The sequence below is a fragment of the Stomoxys calcitrans genome, chromosome 2 (genome assembly GCF_963082655.1).
Source record: "Stomoxys calcitrans chromosome 2, idStoCalc2.1, whole genome shotgun sequence".
NCBI classification, from domain to species: Eukaryota; Metazoa; Arthropoda; class Insecta; order Diptera; family Muscidae; genus Stomoxys; species Stomoxys calcitrans.
Genome location: NC_081553.1, coordinates 99,798,133 through 99,819,805, shown reverse-complemented (window position 1 = coordinate 99,819,805; position 21,673 = coordinate 99,798,133). Strand labels below are relative to the sequence as shown.

Below are 21,673 nucleotides of genomic sequence, written 5' to 3'. Positions count from 1 at the left end.
ATAATTCTCCTTCCCATCGTATACAAGATACTCTCGAGCATACTGTGTGAAAGATTAAAACTTAAAGTCAATGCTATAATTGGGCCCTATCATGCGGCTTTAGACCAGGTAAATCCATCATAGACCAGATATCCACACTGCGCCAAATCCTGGAAAAGACGCGAGAGGGACAAATTAACACCTACCATCTCTTTGTTGACAACAAAGCCGCTTTCTATAACACTATACTTTCCCTGCATACGAAACTTAACAATGTCAATGTTGAGGTGTTTTCCAATAAGGCAAGAAATTCGACATTAGAGAAGTCCGAGGTGATCATCGTGGTTCAGGCTCAACATTAACTATGTTAAGTTTTATGTGCATATTTCCAGGCATTGAAAAATTCCAGAATTATTTCCAAGATTTTTCGATTTAGCCACACTGTGCGCTGGTTTTTTGTGGGAGGGAGGAAGAAATTTTCAATTAAATTTTTCTCAAGACAAAATTTAAAAAAAAAAATCACTAAAAACAAAATTCTATTAAATTGTTTTCTCATGCTAGAAGAGTGTGCGATTTATTAACGGCCCATACTACTAAACTAAATTCTATTCTAAACAGGGTATACTTCTCTCATATCAATGAGTGCAGTTCGATTAATTTTTAAGCTCAATGGTAAGGAGCCTCCTTTTGTATGCCAAGTTCGAACGGTGTGCCGCTTAGCGACACCTCGTGGTAGAAAAACTTTAACATGGCAGGATACTTCACAAATGTAGCCAGAATTAGTAAGGGGATAACCATCGCTGAAGATTTTTCTGATGTTCGTGGCAGGATTTGACCCAAGCGCTCGGCGTCATAGGCGGACTGCTAACCTCTGCGCCACGGTTACTCCCGCCCATGCTACTACGACCATAAAACTAAGTAATGTATGTCGTGCTGATCACAAATTTGGTTCAAGTCACTTAAGTGTTAGAGTCTGTAAGTCGCAAAAGACAGCTAATCTCTCCTTCTCTTCTTCACATTCCCTAGAAACGCTGTCACTTGTCGCTCCTATTCTGCATAAGTGTTTCCTAAGTTTGAGGAAGGATTTTGGGTGTGATGTCTTTCCAAATACAGCTGGTGCAAGAATTGAAGCCGAAAGACCTACCGCAAAGCAGAATTTTTGGTGAATGGGTTATTGGAAAGTTGGCCGAAGATCCACTTTGTGTTCAACGACGAAGCTTATTTTTGGCTCAATGTGTAAGTAAATGAGCAGAATTGTCGATTTTGGAGTGAAGATCAGCCTGAAGCATTGCAAGAGCTACCAATGCATACAGAAAAATCACATTTTGGGTTTATGGGCTGGTGGCATCATTGGACCGTACTTCTTCCAAGATGAGGCGAATTGTAACGTAACTGTGAATGGTGAGCGGCACCGTGAGATGATATCCAACTTCTTTTTTTGCCCGAAATGCAAGAGCTTCACTTGCATGACATTTGGTTTCAACAAGACGGTGTCATATGCCACACAGCGGATTAAGCGGATGGACCGTTTGAGGCGCAATCACGATCAAAATTTCCATGGACCGTACTATCGATTTAAATAAAGATTTCAAGCATTTTTCTGAATTTTATGTGTGTTTTTTTTAACTTTCCTATATCTCTTAAAAAATTACCATTTAGTTAAACGTGACATAAACAGATAAAAGCGTGCTAAGTTCGGCCGGGCCGAATCTTATATACCCTCCACCATGGATCGCATTTGTCGATCGCATTTTTCCCGGCATCTCTTCTTAGGCAAAAAAATGATGTAAGAAAAGATTAGCTCTGCTATTAGAGCGATATCAATATCTGGTGTAGTTCGGACCACAAATAACTTATATTGGGTTGCCCAAAAAGTAATTGCGGATTTTTCATATAGTCGGCGTTGACAAATTTTTTCACAGCTTGTGACTCTGTAATTGCATTCTTTCTTCTGTCAGTTATCAGCTGTTACTTTTAGCTTGCTTTAGAAAAAAAGTGTAAAAAAAGTATATTTGATTAAAGTTCATTCTAAGTTTTATTTAATATGCATTTACTTTCTTTTAAAAAATCCGCAATTACTTTTTGGGCAACCCAATATGTTGGAGACCTGTGTAAAATGTCAGCCAGATCGGTTTATATGGCAGCTATATCAGGTTATGGACCGATTTGAACCTTATTTGGCACAGTTGTTGAGAGTGGGAATAAAATACGTCATGCAAAATTTCAGCCAAATCGGATAGGAATTGAGCCCTCTAGAAGCTCAAGAAGTTAAGATCCCAGATGGGTTTATATGACAGCTATATCAGGTTATGGACCGACTTGAACCTTATTTGACACAGTTGTTGAAAGTCACAGCGAAACACGTCGTTCAAAATTTCATTCCAATCGGATAAGAATTGCGCCCTCTAGAGGCTCAAGAAGTCAAGACCCAAGATCGGTTTATATGGTAGCTATATCAGGTTATGGACTGATTTCAACCATACTTGGCACAGTTGTTGAATATCATTACAAATCACGTCGTGCAAAATTTTATTTCAGTCGGAGAAGAATTGCGCCCTCTAGAGGCTCAAGAAGTCAAGATCCCAGATCGGTTTACATGCCAGCTATATTAGGTTATGAACCGATTTGAACCTTGTTTGGCACAGTTATTGAAAGTCATAATAAAATACGTCATGCAAAATTTCAGCCAAATCGGATAGGAATTGCGCCCTCTAGAAGCTCGAGAAGTCAAGATCCAAGATCGGTTTACAAGGCAGCTATATCAGGTTATAAACCGATTTGAACCTAATTAATTGAAAGTCATAGCGAAACACGTCTAGCAAAATTTCATTCCAATCGGATAAGAATTGCGCCCTCTAGAGGCTCAAGAAGTCAAGACCTAAGATCGGTTTATAGGGCAGCTATATGAAAACATGGACCGATATGGCTCATTTATAATCCCAACCGACCTACAATTATAAGAAGTATTTGTGCAAAATTTCAAGCGGCTAGCTAGCGGACAGACGGACGGACAGACGGATGGACGGACAGACGGATGGACGGACAGACGGACGGACGGACAGACGGACGGACGGACGGACAGACGGACGGACAGACGGACGGACGGACATGGCTAGATCGACATTAAATGTCTCGACGATCAAGAATATATATACTTTCTGGGGTCTCAGACGAATATTTCGAGTAGTTACAAACGGAATGATGAAATTAGTATACCCCCATCCTATGGTGGAGGGTATAAAAGTTACGAATTATGACAAACAACTGATTGCCTAACCTTCGCAATAAGAGCATCATTTATTAGTAAAGCAAAAAAAAACCTCTTTACCAATTTGTTGTGCATGTTATCTTTCCAACTTGTTCTTCTAATGGCAATATGCAGACTCCTATTGAAATTCCAAATCATCCATGGGTACATTCCTATAAAAAAAAAAACATTGTTCGAGTGCCCATAAAAGAGCTCCTCTATTGTAAACTAATTATGAAGCGGAAACTTCAAAACTCTTTATAATTAATAACTTTTCTATTTGAGTCATTTAGGATGGCTTAGTAAGTTTTTGGTTTTAATTAGTTGGAAATAACAAACTTAATAAGAAGATATAAATCAAATTATTTAGCATTAATTTACTAATGATAGTTAATTTTTTCTCATAAAAAGTATGGAGATCAAAAGCGTTTTGCTGGACGCTAGACCACAAGTTGCTAATTTTCAAATAATAATTTAATTTACAAAATTTATTTGAAAATGTCACTTGAAACGATGATGTGAGAGAGGGTGACTTAAAATTGTAGGTTTTTGTCTGAATACAAAAAAGTCGCGTGGATCGATTGACTGAGCAAATTTCAAATTTTCCACTAAGGAACAGGGGCAAACTTCTCACATATCAATGCGTGCAGTCCGATTCAAGTTTAAGCTCAATGATAAGAGGCCTCCTTTTTATAGCCGAGTCCGAACGGCGAGCCGCAGTGTGACACCTCTTTACATGGCATAGTACCTCACAAATGTTGCCAGCATTAGAAGGGGATAACCACCGCTGAAATTTTTTCTGATAGTCTCGCCAGGATTCGAACCCAGGCGTTCAGCGTCATAGTCGGACATGCTAACCTCTGCGCTACGGTGGCCTCACAGTTATTTTGAAGATGTATTCCCTTGGCTTGAAATCATTACCAAAATCTTTGGATCACGAACCAAGCCTTCAATTATCTGCACTCTTTCTGAATATTTCGAGTTTGAAATGTAACTTTAAACAGAATGCCAAATACAGATAAACTACTACTTGTAGAAAACATTATAGGGTCTTGGGCTTGGAAATCATATTTTTTATACCCAACACCACCACCACCATATCCTAATCTAGTCATTCCGTTTGTTACACCTCGAAATATTGATCTAGGACCCCATAAAGTATAAAGTATATTTTTGATCGTCTCGAGATTCTGATTCGAACTAGCCATGTCCGTCCGTCCGTTTGTCCGTCTGTCCTTCTGTCGAAATCACGATAGCGGTGGAACACGTAAAGCTAACCGCTCAAAATTTTGCACAGGTGCTTTATATTGATGTAGGTCGTTGGGGATTGCCAATGGGCAATATCGGTTCAGATTTGGATATAGCTCCCATATAAACCGATCTTCCGATTAAACTTCCTGAGCCCCTGGAAGCTGCAATTTTTGTCCGATTTGGCTGAAATTTTGCACATAGTGTTCTAGTTTGACTTCCAACAACTATGCTAATTAAATCTGTACATAACCTGATATAGATCCCATATAAACCGATCTACCGATTTGACTTCTGGAGCCAATAGAAGCCTCAATTTTTGTCCGATTTGGCCGAAATTTCGAACATAGTGCTCAGTTATGACTTTCAACAACTGCGCCAAGTACGGTCCAGTTCGGTCTATGACTAGATATAGCTCCCATATTTTAGCAGAGTAAATGGTGGTGGGTTCCCAAGATTCGGCCCGGCTGAACTTAACATGCTTTTAGTTGTTATATCTTTTACCATAGGATGGGGGTTCGCCACTCCATTTGTAGCACATCGAAATATTGATATGAGACCCATCAAGATATGTAAATATATTCTTGATCATCCCGAACTTAGCACGCTTTACTTCTTAGGATTTTCGATCGATATCTAGTCGAGTTAAAAGCAGAATAACGAAGTTTGTGCATCCTCAACCAATGAAATGAGAACACCTAGGGTAATATTCTCATACGAGTAAAAGCCTTATTCACAAAACTTAATTAAGCCTTAAAAAAGGTTTATTTGACAGTTCTGTAAAGGAAAGCTATCGAATAAGCCTACTCCAACGCTACTTTTAGTTTTGCGAATATGGGCGTAAGAGTTTAGGTTTCAGTGGTAATCGGTAATCAGACTTACATTTTAGTCCATTGTAGTAGAGCTGGTAAAATATCGATGGCACTATCGATATTTTATTTTTTTTCGGAACAATTTAAGACCGTTGTGATACAGTTCGCATTTACAAAAAGCTCTGATCAAACTCACGCACCTGGTTATCCGAGTTCCAAATCAACTCTGGGGCGATAATAGAAATTTGTTTCGGAAACAACAAAAAGGCAAAAGACAGAGTTTTTAAGTTTCTCTTAGTTCCTCTTGCAGCTCATTTATTGTCCGACTCAGAGCTATAGTCAAGGCAAAAGGTGGTCATATCGAGCAAAAGTGAATGGATTTTAAAATTTAGATTACTTCCAAAAATGTTTGCCCTTTGAAGCAATAAAAAACATTTTCACACAAATATCAGCTACCCTGTATGTGAGAAATGCGTTGTATGGCTATGGTCCAGTAGAAGCAGTGATGTTTGCCAATTTTGGGTGTGTAACATTAGTGATCTAGGTGGCGTATGATGTATGGCGTGTGGGCATAATTAGAAAATGGCAATCATATGCAACCATGTCCAATAAATTCTATATACAGTGGAATCCGCTTAATTGAGAAGAGTAAAATACAAGAAACTGCTACGGCTTATGACGCTGAACGCCTGGGTTCGAATCCTGGCGAGACCTTTAGAAAAAATTTTCAGCGGTGATTTTCCCCTCCTAATTCTGGCAACATTTGTGAGCTACTATGACATGTAAAACTTCTCTCCAAAGAGGTGTCGCAATGCGGCACGCCGTTCGGAATCGGCTATAAAAAAGGAGGTCCCTTATCATGAGCTTAAAACTTAAATCGGACTGCACTCATTGATATGTGAGAAGTTTGCCCCTGATCCTTAGTGGAATGTTCATGGGCAAAATTTTCAATTTGCTTGCAACTCATTTATTGACCGATTCAGAGCAATAGTCAAGGCAAAAGGTGGTTATATCGAGCAAAAGTGAATGTATTCTTTGAAGCAATAAAAAACATTTATCAGCTACCCTGTATGTCAGAAATGAGATGTATGCCAACTATGGATGTGTAACATGAGTGATCAAGGTGCCGTATGATGTATGGCGAATGTGGGCATAATTAGAAAATGGCAATCATACGCAACCATGTCTAATAAATTCTATATACAGTGGAATCCGCTTAATTGAAAAGAGCAAAATACAAGAAATTTATTTCATTTATCCGATGTTTTCAATTAGGCAAAGTCCGGGAAATTGAAATACTTTTCAATTAAACGAAATTTTGTAGAATTTAGAATGTTTTCCATTAGCAGAACTTCAGTAAGTTAAGGGCTTTGTCATTAAAAGCTCTGGAATTATAAAATGTATGAAGAATAGATGCTGTGAAGCTAACTAGAACGTAAAATTGACCAAATGCAGAAGTTTTATAATAAAGCGGTTCAATTAAACGGAGTTGATATCTTTGAATAGTGACTTTTTTGGCATAGATTTGTATTTCAATTAACAAGCTTTTCAATTAAGCGCTGTGAAATGAATTAAAAAGTGCTTAAAGTGAGCTGGTTCAAGTGATTTTTTTCAAATAACCGATTTTTCAATTAAAATGTATTCAATTAAGCGAATTCGACTGCATTAACTATTGTAAATGGTTGCTGCTGCATCAGAAGTTTTCGATAAGGAATGGATTTTACGAACTGAAGGTATCTCTTCATCGAATGAACCAGAACCGCAGACATGCCACGCACTCTGACAAACAATATAAGGAACTTATGGTACGAAATTTGCTATAAACGTTTTTTATGTTTCCGTTACCGTCAGCTTTCTTCAGAACTATGAGCAAAGTGTGTCGCAATTAGGTAATTATACCCACCACCATGGGATGGGGGTATACTCATCTAGTCATTCTGTTTGTTAAACCTAGAAATATTCGTCTAAGACCCATAAAGTATATATATTCTTGATCGTCTCGTCATTCTAGGTCGATCTAGCCATGTCCGACTGTCGAAATCACGATAGCGGTCGAACGCGTAAAGCTAGCCGCTTAAAATTTTGCACAAATACTAACTATTGATGTAGGTCGATGGGGCATTGCAAATGGGCCATATCGGTTCAGATTTAGATATAGCTCCCATATAAACCGATCTCCCGATTTGACTTCTTGAGCCCCTGGAAGCCTCAATTTTCAACCGTTTTAGATGAAATTTTGCACATAGTGTTCTGTCATTCCTCTCAACAACTGTGTCGAGTACAATCGAAATCGGTCAAGAGCCTAATATAGCTCCCAAATAAACCGATCTCTCGATTTAAATTCTAGAGCCCTTACAAGCCACAATTTTTGTCTTATTTGGCTGACATTTTGGACATAGCGTTCTCTTATGACTTACAACAACTATGCCAAGTACCGTCCAAATCGATCTATAACCTGATATAGCTCCCATATAAACCGATCTCCCGATTTGACTTCTTGAGCCCCTGCAAGCTACAATTTTCATCCGTTTTGGCTGAAATTTTGGTCAAATCGGTCAAGAACCTGATATAGCTCCCAAATAAACCGATCTCTCGATTTGACTTCTTGAGCCCTTACAAGCCACAATTTTTGTCTAATTTGGCTGAAATTTTGGACATATCGTTCTCCTATGACTTCCAAAAAATATGCCAAGTACCGTCCAAATCGATCTATAGCCTGAAATAGCTCCCATATAAATCAATCTCCCCATTTGACTTCTTGAGCCCCTGGAAGCCGCAATTTTTATCCGTTTTGGCTGAAATTGACCATGTAGTGTCTGGTATGAGTTATGACCTTCAATAACTGTGCCAAGTACGGTCTAAATCGGTCTATAACTTGATGTAGCTCCCATATAAACCGATCTCCCGATTTTACTTCTTGAGTCCTTATAAGCTGAAATTTTTCTCCCATTTGGCTGAAATTTTGCATGCGGTGTTCAGTTACGATTTCCAACTACTGTGCCAAATACGGTCCCAATCATTCAATAACCTGATACTGCTCCCGTCGTTGTTGCTGGCAACCTTCGGTCTGTCAGCAAACTTTTCCGATCAGACAGTGACCTGTCATGACGGACGCAATAACTGAGACGTCTGTTCTAGCCAATGACAGCAAAGCAGTAGACCTTTTCAAGTCTAGATTAGGCCACAAAGTTTTGGAATGCTCACAGCCCGCTCTTTGTGACTATCTATCATTCGTTGTCCTTCAAGGCCAGATTAGGCCACATAGTCTTGGAATGCTCACAGCCCACTCTTTGTGACCATTTATCTTTCGTTGTCCTTTTGTGCCTGGTCCTGAAAACTTAACTTATATGTCGCTAGAGGCATACCCACAGATTCCTCGGCAACGTCTACAAGAGCTGATGTACAACTATGGGTTGCCCAAAAGTAATTGCGGATTTTTCATATAGTCTGCGTTGACAAATTTTTTCACAGCTTGTGACTTTGTAATTGCATTCTTTCTTCTGTCAGTTATCAGCTGTAACTTTTAGCTTGCTTTAGAAAAAAAGTGTAAAAAAAGTATATTTGATTAAAGTTCATTCTAAGTTTTATTAAAAATGCATTTACTTTCTTTTAAAAAATCCGCAATTACTTTTTGGGCAACCCAATATTTCCCTCCCGGAAACCAAACTACCTGTCAGACAATAAGTCATTCTCTTTCAAATGTCCATTAATTTGATCCTTCAGAATTCTCTCAAAAGCTTTTGAAAAAAAGGCAAAATAGCTATTGGTCTGTATACCCCATTCGACTTTGGGATAGGCACAATCATTGCAGATTCCCATTGTTGCGGGTAATAACTGTTGGTTATTATCTTGTTAAAAATGAATTTCAGGAATGGTAAAAGTGGCCGCAATAAAATCTTGTACATTAGATAAAGACCATCTGCACCAACTGCGTTTGATTTTAATGACATAAAACTTGAGAAAACTTCCAACTCACTTATACCGATAAAGTCAAAGCAATCATCTAACATATCCAAAGACATGTCGAAAAATGAATCGTCATCAACACATATCGGAATGGAATGTCCAAAAACTTAATGTTAATGCCATCAAAGTCAACCATGGCTTCGTTCTGTTGAGTGTTAGTTCTGCTAACAATGTCAAGCCCCCGTATCGTCTGCCAAGTCTTTTTCGTATCAATAACATTGAAGATTTTGGCATATAAAATTTGCCGATTTTGCCTCCTTTATCACATCATGAGCCGTTCTCCTTGGAATCCGGTATTCATAGTGAAAATCTAGCAGGTTCCCATTCGCAGCGGTGTAATGGGTTGGTGTGAGTATATTGACAGAGGTTATACCCCTTGATGGAATTTAACCACGTCCTCACGAACGAACAGTCAGCGAGTCTAAACCCGTCATAAAATCGTCAATAGGCATATTAGTGTTCGGTCTATACACACATCCTAGAAGCAGCTTTGAAGAAGAATTCGAAATCTCGAGAAATATTCAATAGAGTCATTCCCAGCAGAACTACAGACAATGCGACTTTCAATCCCTCTCTTGGGGGTAAATAGCAACACCACCACCACGCCCTTCTCTGTCAGTTCTAAAATGTCGATATTCTTCAAGAGAGACCATCTGGTCACTGGTGTGGTCTTCAGTGTTTAGCCAAGTCTCAGACAGTCTTGAGCGCAGATGTGGCACAAGGTTTTGTCCTTTACCCTTCCCTTTTTATACCCACCACCGTAGGATAGGGGGTATATTCATTTAGTCATTCCGTTTCCAATACATCGAAATATCAATTTCCGACCCTCAAGGTATATATATTTCGGATCGTCGTAAAATTCTAAGACGGTTTAACAATGTCCGTCTATCCGTCTGTCTGTTGTAATCACTCCACAGCCTTCAAAAATTAAGATATTGAGCTGAAATTTGGCATATATACGTCTTTTTGATGCACGCTGGTTAAGTTCTTGAACGGGCCAAATCGGACCATATTTGGATATATCTGCTATATAGACCGATCTGACGATAAAGGGTCTAATGCCCATAAATGCTTTATCTTTTATCCCATGTCGCTGAAATTAGAAACAGTGAGTAGATTTAGGCCTCCCAACATAGGACCTAAATATGGTCCAGATCGGACTATATTTAGATATAGCTGCTATATAGACCGATCTGACGATAAAGGGTCTAATGCCCACAAATGGTTTATTTTTTATCCGATTTGGCTAAAATTTGAAACAGTGAGTAGTTTTAGGCCTCCCAATATCCAACCTAACTATGGTCCATATCGGACAATATTTAGATATAGCTGCCATATAGACCGATCTGCCGATAAAGGGTCTGAAGCCCATAAAAGCTTAATATTTTACCCGACTTCGCTGAAATTTGAAGCAGTGAGAAATTTTAAGCCCATTGACATCTGACCCAAATATGGTCCAGATCGGACAATATTTAGATATAGCTGGCATATAAATAAATGCTTTATTTATTACTCGATTTCGCTAAAATTTGAAACAGTGAGTAGCTTTAAGCCTCCCGACATCTGACCCAGATATGGTCCAGATCGGACAATATTTAGATATAGCTGCCATATAGACCGATCTCCCGATAAAGGGTCTGAAGCCCATAAATGCTTTATTTTTTATCCGATTTCGCTGAAATTTGAAACAGTGAGTAATTTTAAGCCTCCCGAAATCCGACCTAAACATGGTTTAGATCGGACTGTGTTTAGATATAGCTGCCATATGGACCGATCTCCCGATAAAGGGTCTAATGCCCATAAATGCTTTATGTATTGCCCGATTTAGCTGAAATTTAAAACAGTGAGTAGCTTTAAGCCTCCCGACATCTGACCTAAATATGGTCCAGATCGGACTATATTTAGATATAGCTGCCATATAGACCGATCTGCCGATTAAGGGTCTGAAGCCCATTAATGCTTTATTTTTTATCCGGTTTCGCTGAAATTTGAAACAGTAAGTAGCTTAAGGCTTCCCAACATAGGACCCAAATATGGTTCAGATTGGACTATATTTAGATATAGCTGCCATATAGACCGATCTCCCGATAAAGGGTCTAATGCCTATAAATTCTTTATTTATTAACCGATTTCGCTGGAATTTGAAACAGTGAGTAATTTTAAGCCTCCCGAAATCCGACCTAAACATGGTTTAGATCGGACTGTGTTTAGATATATCTGCCATATAGACCGACCTGCCGATAAATGGTCTAAAGCCCATAAATGCTTTATTTTTTATCCAATTTTGCTTAAAATTGAAACAGTGAGTAGTCTTAGGCCTCCCGACATCTGACCCAAATATGGTCCAGATCGGACAATATTTAGATATTGCTGCCATATAGACCGATCTCCCGATAAAGGGTCTGAAGCCCATAAATGCTTTATTTTTTATCCGATTTCGGTGAAATTTGAAACAGTGAGTAGCTTAAGGCCTCCTAACATAAGACCCAAATATGATTCAGATTGGACTCTATTTAGATATAGCTGCCATAAAGACCGATCTGCCGATAAAGGGTCTGAAGGCCATAAAGGCTTTATTTTTTATCCGATTTCGCTGGAATTTGAAACAGTAAGTAGCTTTAGGCCTCCCGATATCTGACCTAAAAATGGTCCAGATCGGACCATATTTAGATATAGCTGTCATATAGACCGATTATCGGCGGTAAGGTTCTGAAGTCCTTAAAAGCTTTATTTATTACGCGATTTTGAAACAGTGATTTGTTTTAGGCCTCCCAACATCTCCCACGGTCTTCCAGGAGGCCACCGTAGCGCAGAGGCTAGCATATCCGCCTATGACGCTGAACGCCTGGGTTCAGAAAAAAAATTTTCAACGGTGGTTTTCCCCTTCTAATGCTGACAACATTTGTGAGTTACTATGCCATGTTAAACTTCTCTCCAAAGATAAGTCGCTCTGCGGCACGCCGTTCGGGCTCGGCTATAAAAAGGAGGCCCCTTATCATTGAGCTTAAACTTGAATCGGACTACACTCATTGATATGTGAGAAGTTTGCCCCTGTGCCTTAGTGATTAGTGATTAGTTTTAGGCCTCCCAACATCTCCCACGCTCTTCCAGGAGGTCACCGTAGCGTAGAGGCTAGCATATCCGCCTATGACGCTGAACGCCTGGGTTCAGAAAAAAAATTTTCAATGGTGGTTTTCCCCTTTTAATGCTGGCAACATTTGTGAGGAACTATGCCATGTAAAACTTCTCTCCAAAGAAATGTCGCACTGCGGCACGCCGTTCGGACTCGCCTATAAAAAGGAGGCCCCTTATCATTGAGCTTAAATTTGAATCGGACTGCACTCATTGATATGTGAGAAGTTTGCCCCTGTGCCTTAGTGATTAGTGATTAGTTTTAGGCCTCCCAACATCTCCCACGCTCTTCCAGGAGGTCACCGTAGCGTAGAGGCTAGCATATTCGCCTATGATGCTAAACGCCTGGGTTCAGAAAAAAAATTTTCAATGGTGGTTTTCCCCTTTTAATGCTGGCAACATTTGTGAGGAACTATGCCATGTAAAACTTCTCTCAAAAGATATGTCGCACTGCGGCACGCCGTTCGGACTCGGCTATAAGGCCCCTTATCTTTGAGCTTAAATTTGAATCGGACTGCACTCATTGATATGTGAGAAGTTTGGCCCCGTTCCTTAGGGGAATGTTCATGGGCAAAATTTGCAATATTTGCTCTCCCAGGATTTATTGGCCATTTCCGAGTGGGGTAGACTAAACAGAGTAAACTTTAACGCACAGAAAACGCATTGAATTTTCATGTGTCACAAGCGATTCACTGACCCACTACAATTGACCAGTCAGATGCACTTGATGTTCTGGGCATGAAACTTGAAAAACAAAATGGATGAATTCCGCATAATCTTTGAAACGTCTGATGTTCACATAGTCTGCGATGTCAACATCAGATGGGAGAGCGTCTCATCCATAGTGCGCCTCCTGTCCATAATTTCTTGAGGACTGGGCCTACGGTCGAATGAATATGAATGACACAGACTACTATCATCGGCAAATGAGTAGACTGGATTTGAAGTCTGACCCACTAGACAGTCAAAGAAAATAAGAAAAAGGGAAGGGGAAAGGGGAAGGGAAGGGGGAAAGGCGAATGGGGAAGGGGAAAGGACAGAGCCTTGTGGTACACCTGCGGTCAATGTTTACTCATCGGATGAGATATTTGCACTATTAGTTAGGTTAGGTTGGAGTGGCAGTCCTTTTCACAGACTCACTTAGACAATTTTAAGACTTTTGTAATACCACAATAGCGACATACCAAGGCTGCTGGCGGGAATTGAACCCACAACCCCTGCAGTGGTAATCCAAGCACGCTACCAACTCGGCTACCGGGGCGATCCACTATTAGTTAACACCGGAAGAAACTGAGTATGGGAGCCATAATTAAATATGGAATATTACCACTAAATCTCATATATTTTTCTAAGCAGCTTTCGACAGTTATTGAAGAACTAGATACCGAAGGGAAGCCCTCAAAGAATACAATTTGTCTATGAAAGTTCCATTACAGTATTCTAATTCAAATAACTGCAAAAAGACATAAAACTTTTGCCAAGAATTTGTGTCCAGCATATTTTTAGATCATAAAAAAGTTTTTGTAATATGAATGTTTCAATGAAAAGAATTGTTTAAATACAGTTCACATATTTTTACAGCTTTACAATGGTTTGCCATGGGATTCCCCATTGAGGCTTCTATGTTTAACAAAATTTCAAAAATTTGGATTTTAATATTTCGCAACACACAAATTGTAACGAAATCTTCGATTCAATTTTTCTTCCAACTTTTACAAATTTGAACTAGTCAAGCACAGCACTTCTATTACAATTTGTACCAGAGTATCATTAGGAAAAATTTCACAAAATCTTTAAACTTGTAAATGCAAATTTGTCCACAACTATTCCATTAACGAACAAGTGGCAAACTTCTCACATAATCTCACAATCTTTAATCTTTGTTATCAATACTGATCATAGCAAGATATTCATTTTCTTGTGAGATAACTGCAGAAGTATCTTTGAGTAAATTCAATCAGATCTTGATTTTTCGAAGTAAACATATCCACTTGAAGTCTGCATAATAAACTTCACTGTGTCACGAATAAAAAATAAAAACATTAAAATTCAGAATTTTCTGATTTTTAAAATCCGGATTTTTTTACTAAGGGAGAGGGTTGTTGAATCACATCCAGCTGGATTTGTAAATGAAACATTATAACATAATTGAACAATTGTAATAATATTTTTAAAAAGAAACTCAAATACAATTTTTGTTTATCATCATTTCGCTTAGTTTATGATGATGTTAAAACTTTTCACTATTCTCTGTAAGCATATACAAAGACTTTCCCCTCTAAATCATATTTGAATATTGAGACAGGTGTGAGATAATTATTGCCAAAGTTATCAAAGATTGGAAGTATAGGACATACATTTTTTTTAACAAACATATATAAACAAATGTATGATAATATTTTATTTTGAAAGTTCAAGGACTAAATTTGTTTGTAGTTCATTTCAAAATGTCCTTGTTTTTCTTTGTATTTTTTTTTTCAAAAATAGTTTTTTTTTTGAGGTACCTTTGGCGTTTTGGGTATATGCTGGCCACTGCCCTATATATCCATGGTATGATTCATTCCACATTTTCGATTCCACATCTATCACAAAAAGGACATTGTACGTCACGGGTCCTTAGGCAAACACAAAACAGGGGACCGAAGAAAATCATTCAGAATAATATCAAAAGAAAAGTGGAACAACACTTGAATAAGTCTTGAATTGAAGACACTTTTAGTGAAGGGAAAAAAAATCGCTTTTAACGCGCACCGGCTTTAACTGTGATAGTTGGTTGTTTTATCCTTTTCTCGAACTGCCGTTGTGTTACGGCCGGCGAACCGAATCTTCCATGCGCTGTGGCATTTTTGAAAATCTTTGGCATTGAGATGTACGTACCGTACCATCGTCATCGTCATCGTCGTCATCATCATCATCATCATCAACATCATCACAGCTACAATCATCCGTACCCCAAGTGTACATCAGCTTAGTTAGTTACAGTATGTACAGCCATATGTATGTGCATACATAAAGTTGTTATACATCATCATCATCATGAAAGTCATCGTCATCGTCGTTGCCATCGTGTACATGGAGAGTTCATGACCATTATTTCCTTGGAGCATTTTCTGTGTGCGGCCCAAGTGTGTGTGGTGAGTTTTGTGAATGGAAGGTACTTCGGCGATATATTTCTTTTTTGGAGCATATTTCTTGGTGCCCTCCCCCTCAACAAAAAAAAAACCTAATATAACCTCCCAAAATGGATACTTTTTTTCCTCCTAACAAAGGACCAATTTTCCTGAGAGTCCATTTTTTTAATGAAATGGATACAAAACATCTTGATTTTGATAAATAAATCTCTAAAAGGAGATGATGTTAGATTTTAAAATTGCATTAACTTTGACAGATTGTTTTGGACCTTTTTGCCGCCCAACATGGGCATGGAATTCTTAATGTGAAAACGGAAAGGGGGTCCTTAAGGCAAATGGACAGCAGGTTATTCCAAGGCATTCCAAGTTTATAACTTAGCTTTTGTGTTTAAAACAAAGCTCATAATCCCCAGGGAATTTTCTCCCCTTCCATTGTTTTAACTTTTTTTTACTCTGCAATTTTTTTCCAGGTCTTGCCTGGTTGGCTTATCATCGGTAAGATTATCTCTATAGAGATTTTCCTTGGTATCTGGTTACTGGTCTGGCCACCACAAGTGTTAAGAACCAAAACAACATAGACAACGTGTTGTGCATAATCACAGCTCAAGCTCACGGCCCAATTGGAGCAGTCAACCCCCATTTGTCTTCCACCAGCCACAGTGTCTCTGGCACTTTATCACAAGGCAATTGGACAAGTGTTTTCGGCGCTTCCCCCTCTCTTACTCAGCAAAAAAAAAAAAACTCAAACAAGGCACAACACAACTGTTACAGTTTTCAGTTTGCCATTAGGGGTGTAATGTTTTGTTCACACTGCGGCTGCCTCAAACAATGCCATTTGCGCTTTAGCCAGCCAGAGGCAAGTGCATACTGTGGGGTGTACGTATAACTATAAGGAGGAAAAATTGCATGCAAAAAATAGTTTAAAATAGAAAAGGATAACATCAAAGAGACAAACACAAAATAAACAAATAAAAGAAAATAAAACAAATATATAAAAAGAAAGCAAACACAAAAGAAAATAATAATAAATTCAACAAAAAAAAGATAAAGAAAAAACGTGAAAAGATATAAAAAAAAAATTAATAAAATAAAAAAATAATAAAAAAATAACATAAAAAATATTAAATCAAATAAAAAAATAAATAATAAAATAAAATAAAATATTAAAACAAAAATAAAATTACACAAAACAATTAAATAAATTTAAAACCAATAAAAAAAAAACTAAATTTATTGTAAATAAAATAAAAAAAATAATTAGAATAAAATATATAACTTTAAATCAAACTAAAATTAAAAAAAAAATTAATAAAATAATTTAAAAAATATAAAATAAAAAAATTTATAATAAAAAAAATAAAATAAACAAAATAAAATAAACTTAAATAAAAAAAATAAATTAAAATCAAATAAAATAAAAAAATTACATTAAAAACAAAAATATATTTAAACAAAAAAATATAATGAAAAAAAATAAAACAAAATAAAAAAAAAATTATTATTATATAAAACCAAATAGAATAAATTAAAACAAATTGAAATAAAATAAAACAAAACCAAATTTATAAAAAAAAATAAAGTATAATAAAACCATAAAAAAATACTATATATATATATATATATATATATGTGATTTGATTTAAATTAAATTTATTTTATTTTATTTTATTTTTAATTATTTTATTTTATTTTTTTTTTTATTTTATTTTATTTTATTTTATTTTATATTTTATTTTACTTCATTTTTTTATTTATTTTATTTTATTTTTTGCTTTATTTTATTTTACTTTATTTTATTTTATTGTATTTTATTTTATTTTATTTTATTTTATTTTATTTTATCTATCCTATTTTATTCTATTTTATTTTATTTTATTTTATTTTATTTTATTTTATTTTATTTTATTTTATTTTATTTTATTTTATTTTATTTTATTTTATTTTATTTTATTTTATTTTATTTTATTTTATTTTATTTTATTTTATTTATTTTATTTTATATTTTATTTTTTTATTTTATTTTATTTTATTTTTTGGTTTATTTTAGTTTATTCTATTTTTATTAATTTTTTAACTTAGTTAGTTTTATACTTTATGCATTTTGTATGTTAGGTTATTTATTATAATTGGAATTATAATATCAAGCAATACCTTATTAACACCCTAATACTCCTAACTTGCCCTTAATGCTCGCAATGCATATCCTCCAAGTGAGCGCAAGGAAAGATTGCTGAAAGGCAAATAAAACAAACCCTGACAGGCTACACTCACGGCCCTCCTTATTTGGAAACTAAGGTAAGTTTTGTAGAGCAAAGTTTCAGTTAGTTGATGCAATATTACAGCACCGAATAAGATCAACCATCTCTGGTAATGATAAATTTTCAATGGACTCTTTGAAAATAAACACTTGTTCTCTCTCACTTGCTGGCAGGCAGGCAAGCAAGTAAAGCACTCTCATCTCATGAGAAGTGTTTCGTTGTTGTTTTTGTATTCTGCGGAGGCATACACACATTCGGCCATCCATAGAAGCCAGCCGCCAGCCAGCCGGCCACAAACACGAATGTGTTGTTTTCTCGTCGTCAGAGATTCGTTTGAATGGCAATGTCTGAGATTTCTGTTTGGTTGAATGGGCGCGTGTATAAACAACACTAACACAAACCAAAACAACAACAACAACAACAACACTAAGCCGAATAAAGCAATCGGGCGGAGTTAATGCCGAAATGCATGAATGGCCAATCTGAAGCCAGCAACCGTATCCGCAACGTCATTCATTGACTGAATCAGCTATAGCAGGAAAATATGTGTGCGTGTGTGTGTGTGTCTGGCTGTGTGAGAGCATGTGCGTGGCAAGTGGGTGCGAGTGTGAATGTTTGATTTGTTTATGCCTCAGAGTAAAGGGGCGCGAGTATTAAGTATTTTTTGTTGGTTCTTGAATTAAGTGAGTGTTTGTGTGTGAATAAAAGTGCGAGATGTTATGAGATTTTTTTTTCATGGTTGGCCGTGATGTTCAGTTGTTGTTATTGTTTTTTGATATTTATGATGATCTGATGCTGAAGATTAGCAGTGGTTAGTACTGTTGTTTTCTACCACAATGCCTTATAATGAAGAGGTAAGAAAACGTGTGTTTTGATTTGTTTTTGTTTTTCTTGTTGCTGTGATTATCACGCTTGTTTTCAAGATGGTGGGCGGAGCCTATTTTACTAACAACGCGTTGTGTCGATAAGGTTGACTTTTACAAATGAAACAGAACAGCCATGCAGTCAGCTAGGCAGCCAGGCAAGAACGCCAGCGAGACGTCCAAGCATCCCAGGCCATGGGCAGCCTTGTGTAATTAGCAAAGATTACTAACGCCATCAGAATCAACCTCATCAACGGATGTGGTGGTCTGGAAGTCAACTAGATTTGCCGAAACATCCTGAGACCAGGGTTGTCACAGAAATAAAAATAAGTAAATAAAAAATATTATAAAAAAGTAAAACAAGTAATAAACAAAAATAAAACACAATTAGATTAAAATAAAATAAATGAAATAAAAAAAAATAAATAAGGTATAATTAAATATTATAAAACAAAATAAAATAATTAAAATAAAATAAAATAAAATAAAATAAAATAAAATAAAATAAAATAAAATAAAATAAAATAAAATAAAACAAAATAAAATAAAATAAAATAAAATAAAATAAAATAAAATAAAATAAAATAAAATAAAATAAAATAAAATAAAATAAAATAAAATAAAATAAAATAAAATAAAATAAAATAAAATAAAATAAAATAAAATAAAATAAAATAAAATAAAATAAAATGAAATAAAATAAAATAAAATATAAAAAAATAAAATAAAACAAAATGAAATAAAATAAAATAATAGTTTAAAAATTAACTAAAATAAAACAAAATGAAATAGAATAGAATAAATTAGATCAAAATAAAGTAAATTAAATGATATAATATAAAAAAATAAAATATATTAAAATTAAATAAAATAAAATGAAGTAATATAAAATAAAATAAAATAAATTAAAATAAGATAAAGTAAAAGAAAGTAAAATAAAATAAAATAAAATAAATACAATAAATAAAATAAATACAATAAATAAAATAATATAAAATAAAATGAAATGAATTTAAATGAAATGAAATAATAATTAAAAAATTAACTAAAATAAAACAAAATGAAATAGAATAGAATAAATTAGATCAAAATAAAATAAATTAAATGATATAATATAAAAAATAAAATATATTAAAATTAAATAAAAAATAAAGTAATATAAAATAAATTAAAATAAGATAAAATAAAATGAAAAAAAAAACTAAAATACACTAAAATAAGATAAAATAAAATAAAATAAGATAAAACAAAATAAAATAATAAAAAATAAATAAAATAAAATAAAATAAAATAATATAAAATAAAATAGAATAAAATAAAATAAAACAAAATAAAATAATTAAAAAATAAAGAAAAATAAAATAAAATAAAATAAAATAAAATAAAATACAATACAATACAATAAAACAAAATAAAATAAAATTAAATAATATAAAATAATATAAAATAAAATAATGTAAATAATGCGTAATGTTATTGCCTATTGTTGTTTTTTTATTTTATTTTATTTTGTACATTATTTTATTATATCTAATCTTTTTATTATATTTTTTTATTTCGTTTTATTTTATTTCATTTTATTTTATTTTATTTTTATTGCATTTTAGTTTCAAATCTTTCAATAATGGTTACCCTTATTTTGCCAGCTAATAGACCTGCTTAAACCAGGGGAAGGGCGTGACATGTTGACTTAATAAAGTCAAATGCCACCTTCTTGGCAGAGAACCGCAACTTCCTGCAACAAGAGATGTAAAAACAACCCCATATGCATTGTAGTTTATGCTACGCTGCTCAGTTTTTGGTCCTTGCTGCTGCTTGCAGCATCATCACTGCTGCCGCTACTGCCGCCAGCGTTTTCGGCTAAGTCGACCTCTGGGCGGTGTGGCACATTGCACATTATTATGACATTATTTTTTTTTTTTGTTAAATGTAATTAAAATGGGAATATAACCCTCTACCATATTCAAATTCAGAATGAAGCAGGGTTATGGCAGTGTTTCTAAATGCTTATATGAAACGATTCGTAGCGTTTCGAATTGCACCATCAAATGTTGCATTCAAAATTCTTTGGGTGGATGGATGATATGAAGCGCTTCTCCTGCTTCCTCTTGGAGCTGCTGCATTTCCAATACCATCGAAGCGTTTTCGAATGCTTGGTTTCATTTAATCATCATATATTGGACCATATTCCAGGCCATGTGATGGGTGGTGATGGTGTGACTGACTGCCTGTGTGTTGCCGTTGCCATTGCCAGCAAATGGTAAGGATTTGTCATATGTCGTCAGACTATTTCAGTTGTATTTCTAAATATAATCAAGTTCGTAGTGTTTTGAGCCATTAGTTAAGAGCGTACAAGAACGGGTTACCTGACTTCATTACATTTCCTGTTTTTGTTTTTATTAGACTTTTTATTATAAGGATTGTTTTTTAAGTGCGTTTGTTTCTTCGTGACTTATGACCAAGAAATGACACGATTTTAAAATTAAGAAAACCTTAACTGAGTTTAAAGTTTATTCCCATAACAAATAAAAGTGATGAAATATTTTTTTTCTGAAGAATAAACTTAACTTAATCTCAGTTCTTTGCTTATACTTTTTCATTCAATTCTTAGTGAAGCCTTAAATTAAAAAATTTTAGTGCCTTTTCGAAATGTGTTTTTAAGATGGAAAAACGGAATGTTAAAATCGCAAACCAAGCTAAATGGTTGAAACATAATAAGAGAAACCAAAATCGTGTATTTAAAGAAATTTCACATCCATATAAAGAAAACAACGTATACAAGTTTCGGTATTAAGTGCTAACTTGGAACATTTAGAGTCGTGCATAAAAAAAAAATAGTTCTTACCAAGAAAAATCAATCCTAGTTTATAATGTGAAGCCTTCCGGAAATTAAAAGGCGGTTATGCCTAAATATTTCGGTAACTGATAGAACAAAACTTTAATCAAATGCCTGTCACTGCTGGCCATTTGCGATCAACTTCGACCCACTTTTAACCCAGTTTTTTAAGCCACATATCTTGTGCTGGATATTTCAAAC

The 21,673-nt window shown here is 35.2% G+C and overlaps 1 protein-coding gene across 3 annotated transcripts in view; it reads right to left on the bottom strand.

Moving 5' to 3' along the window:
- Positions 1-21,673, bottom strand: part of LOC106093567 (paired box pox-meso protein) — a 213,676-nt gene that overhangs the window by 152,530 nt on the left and 39,473 nt on the right. The window contains exon 1 of one of the 3 annotated variants that reach the window (XM_013260639.2): positions 14,889-15,188. The exons of the other annotated variants lie outside the window; for them this stretch is intronic. Within the exon in view, the coding sequence (XP_013116093.1) occupies positions 14,889-14,952 (64 nt within the window). The 5' untranslated portion in view covers positions 14,953-15,188. Of the gene's footprint in view, positions 1-14,888; positions 15,189-21,673 lie in introns of those variants that run through there. 3 annotated transcript variants of the gene reach the window in all.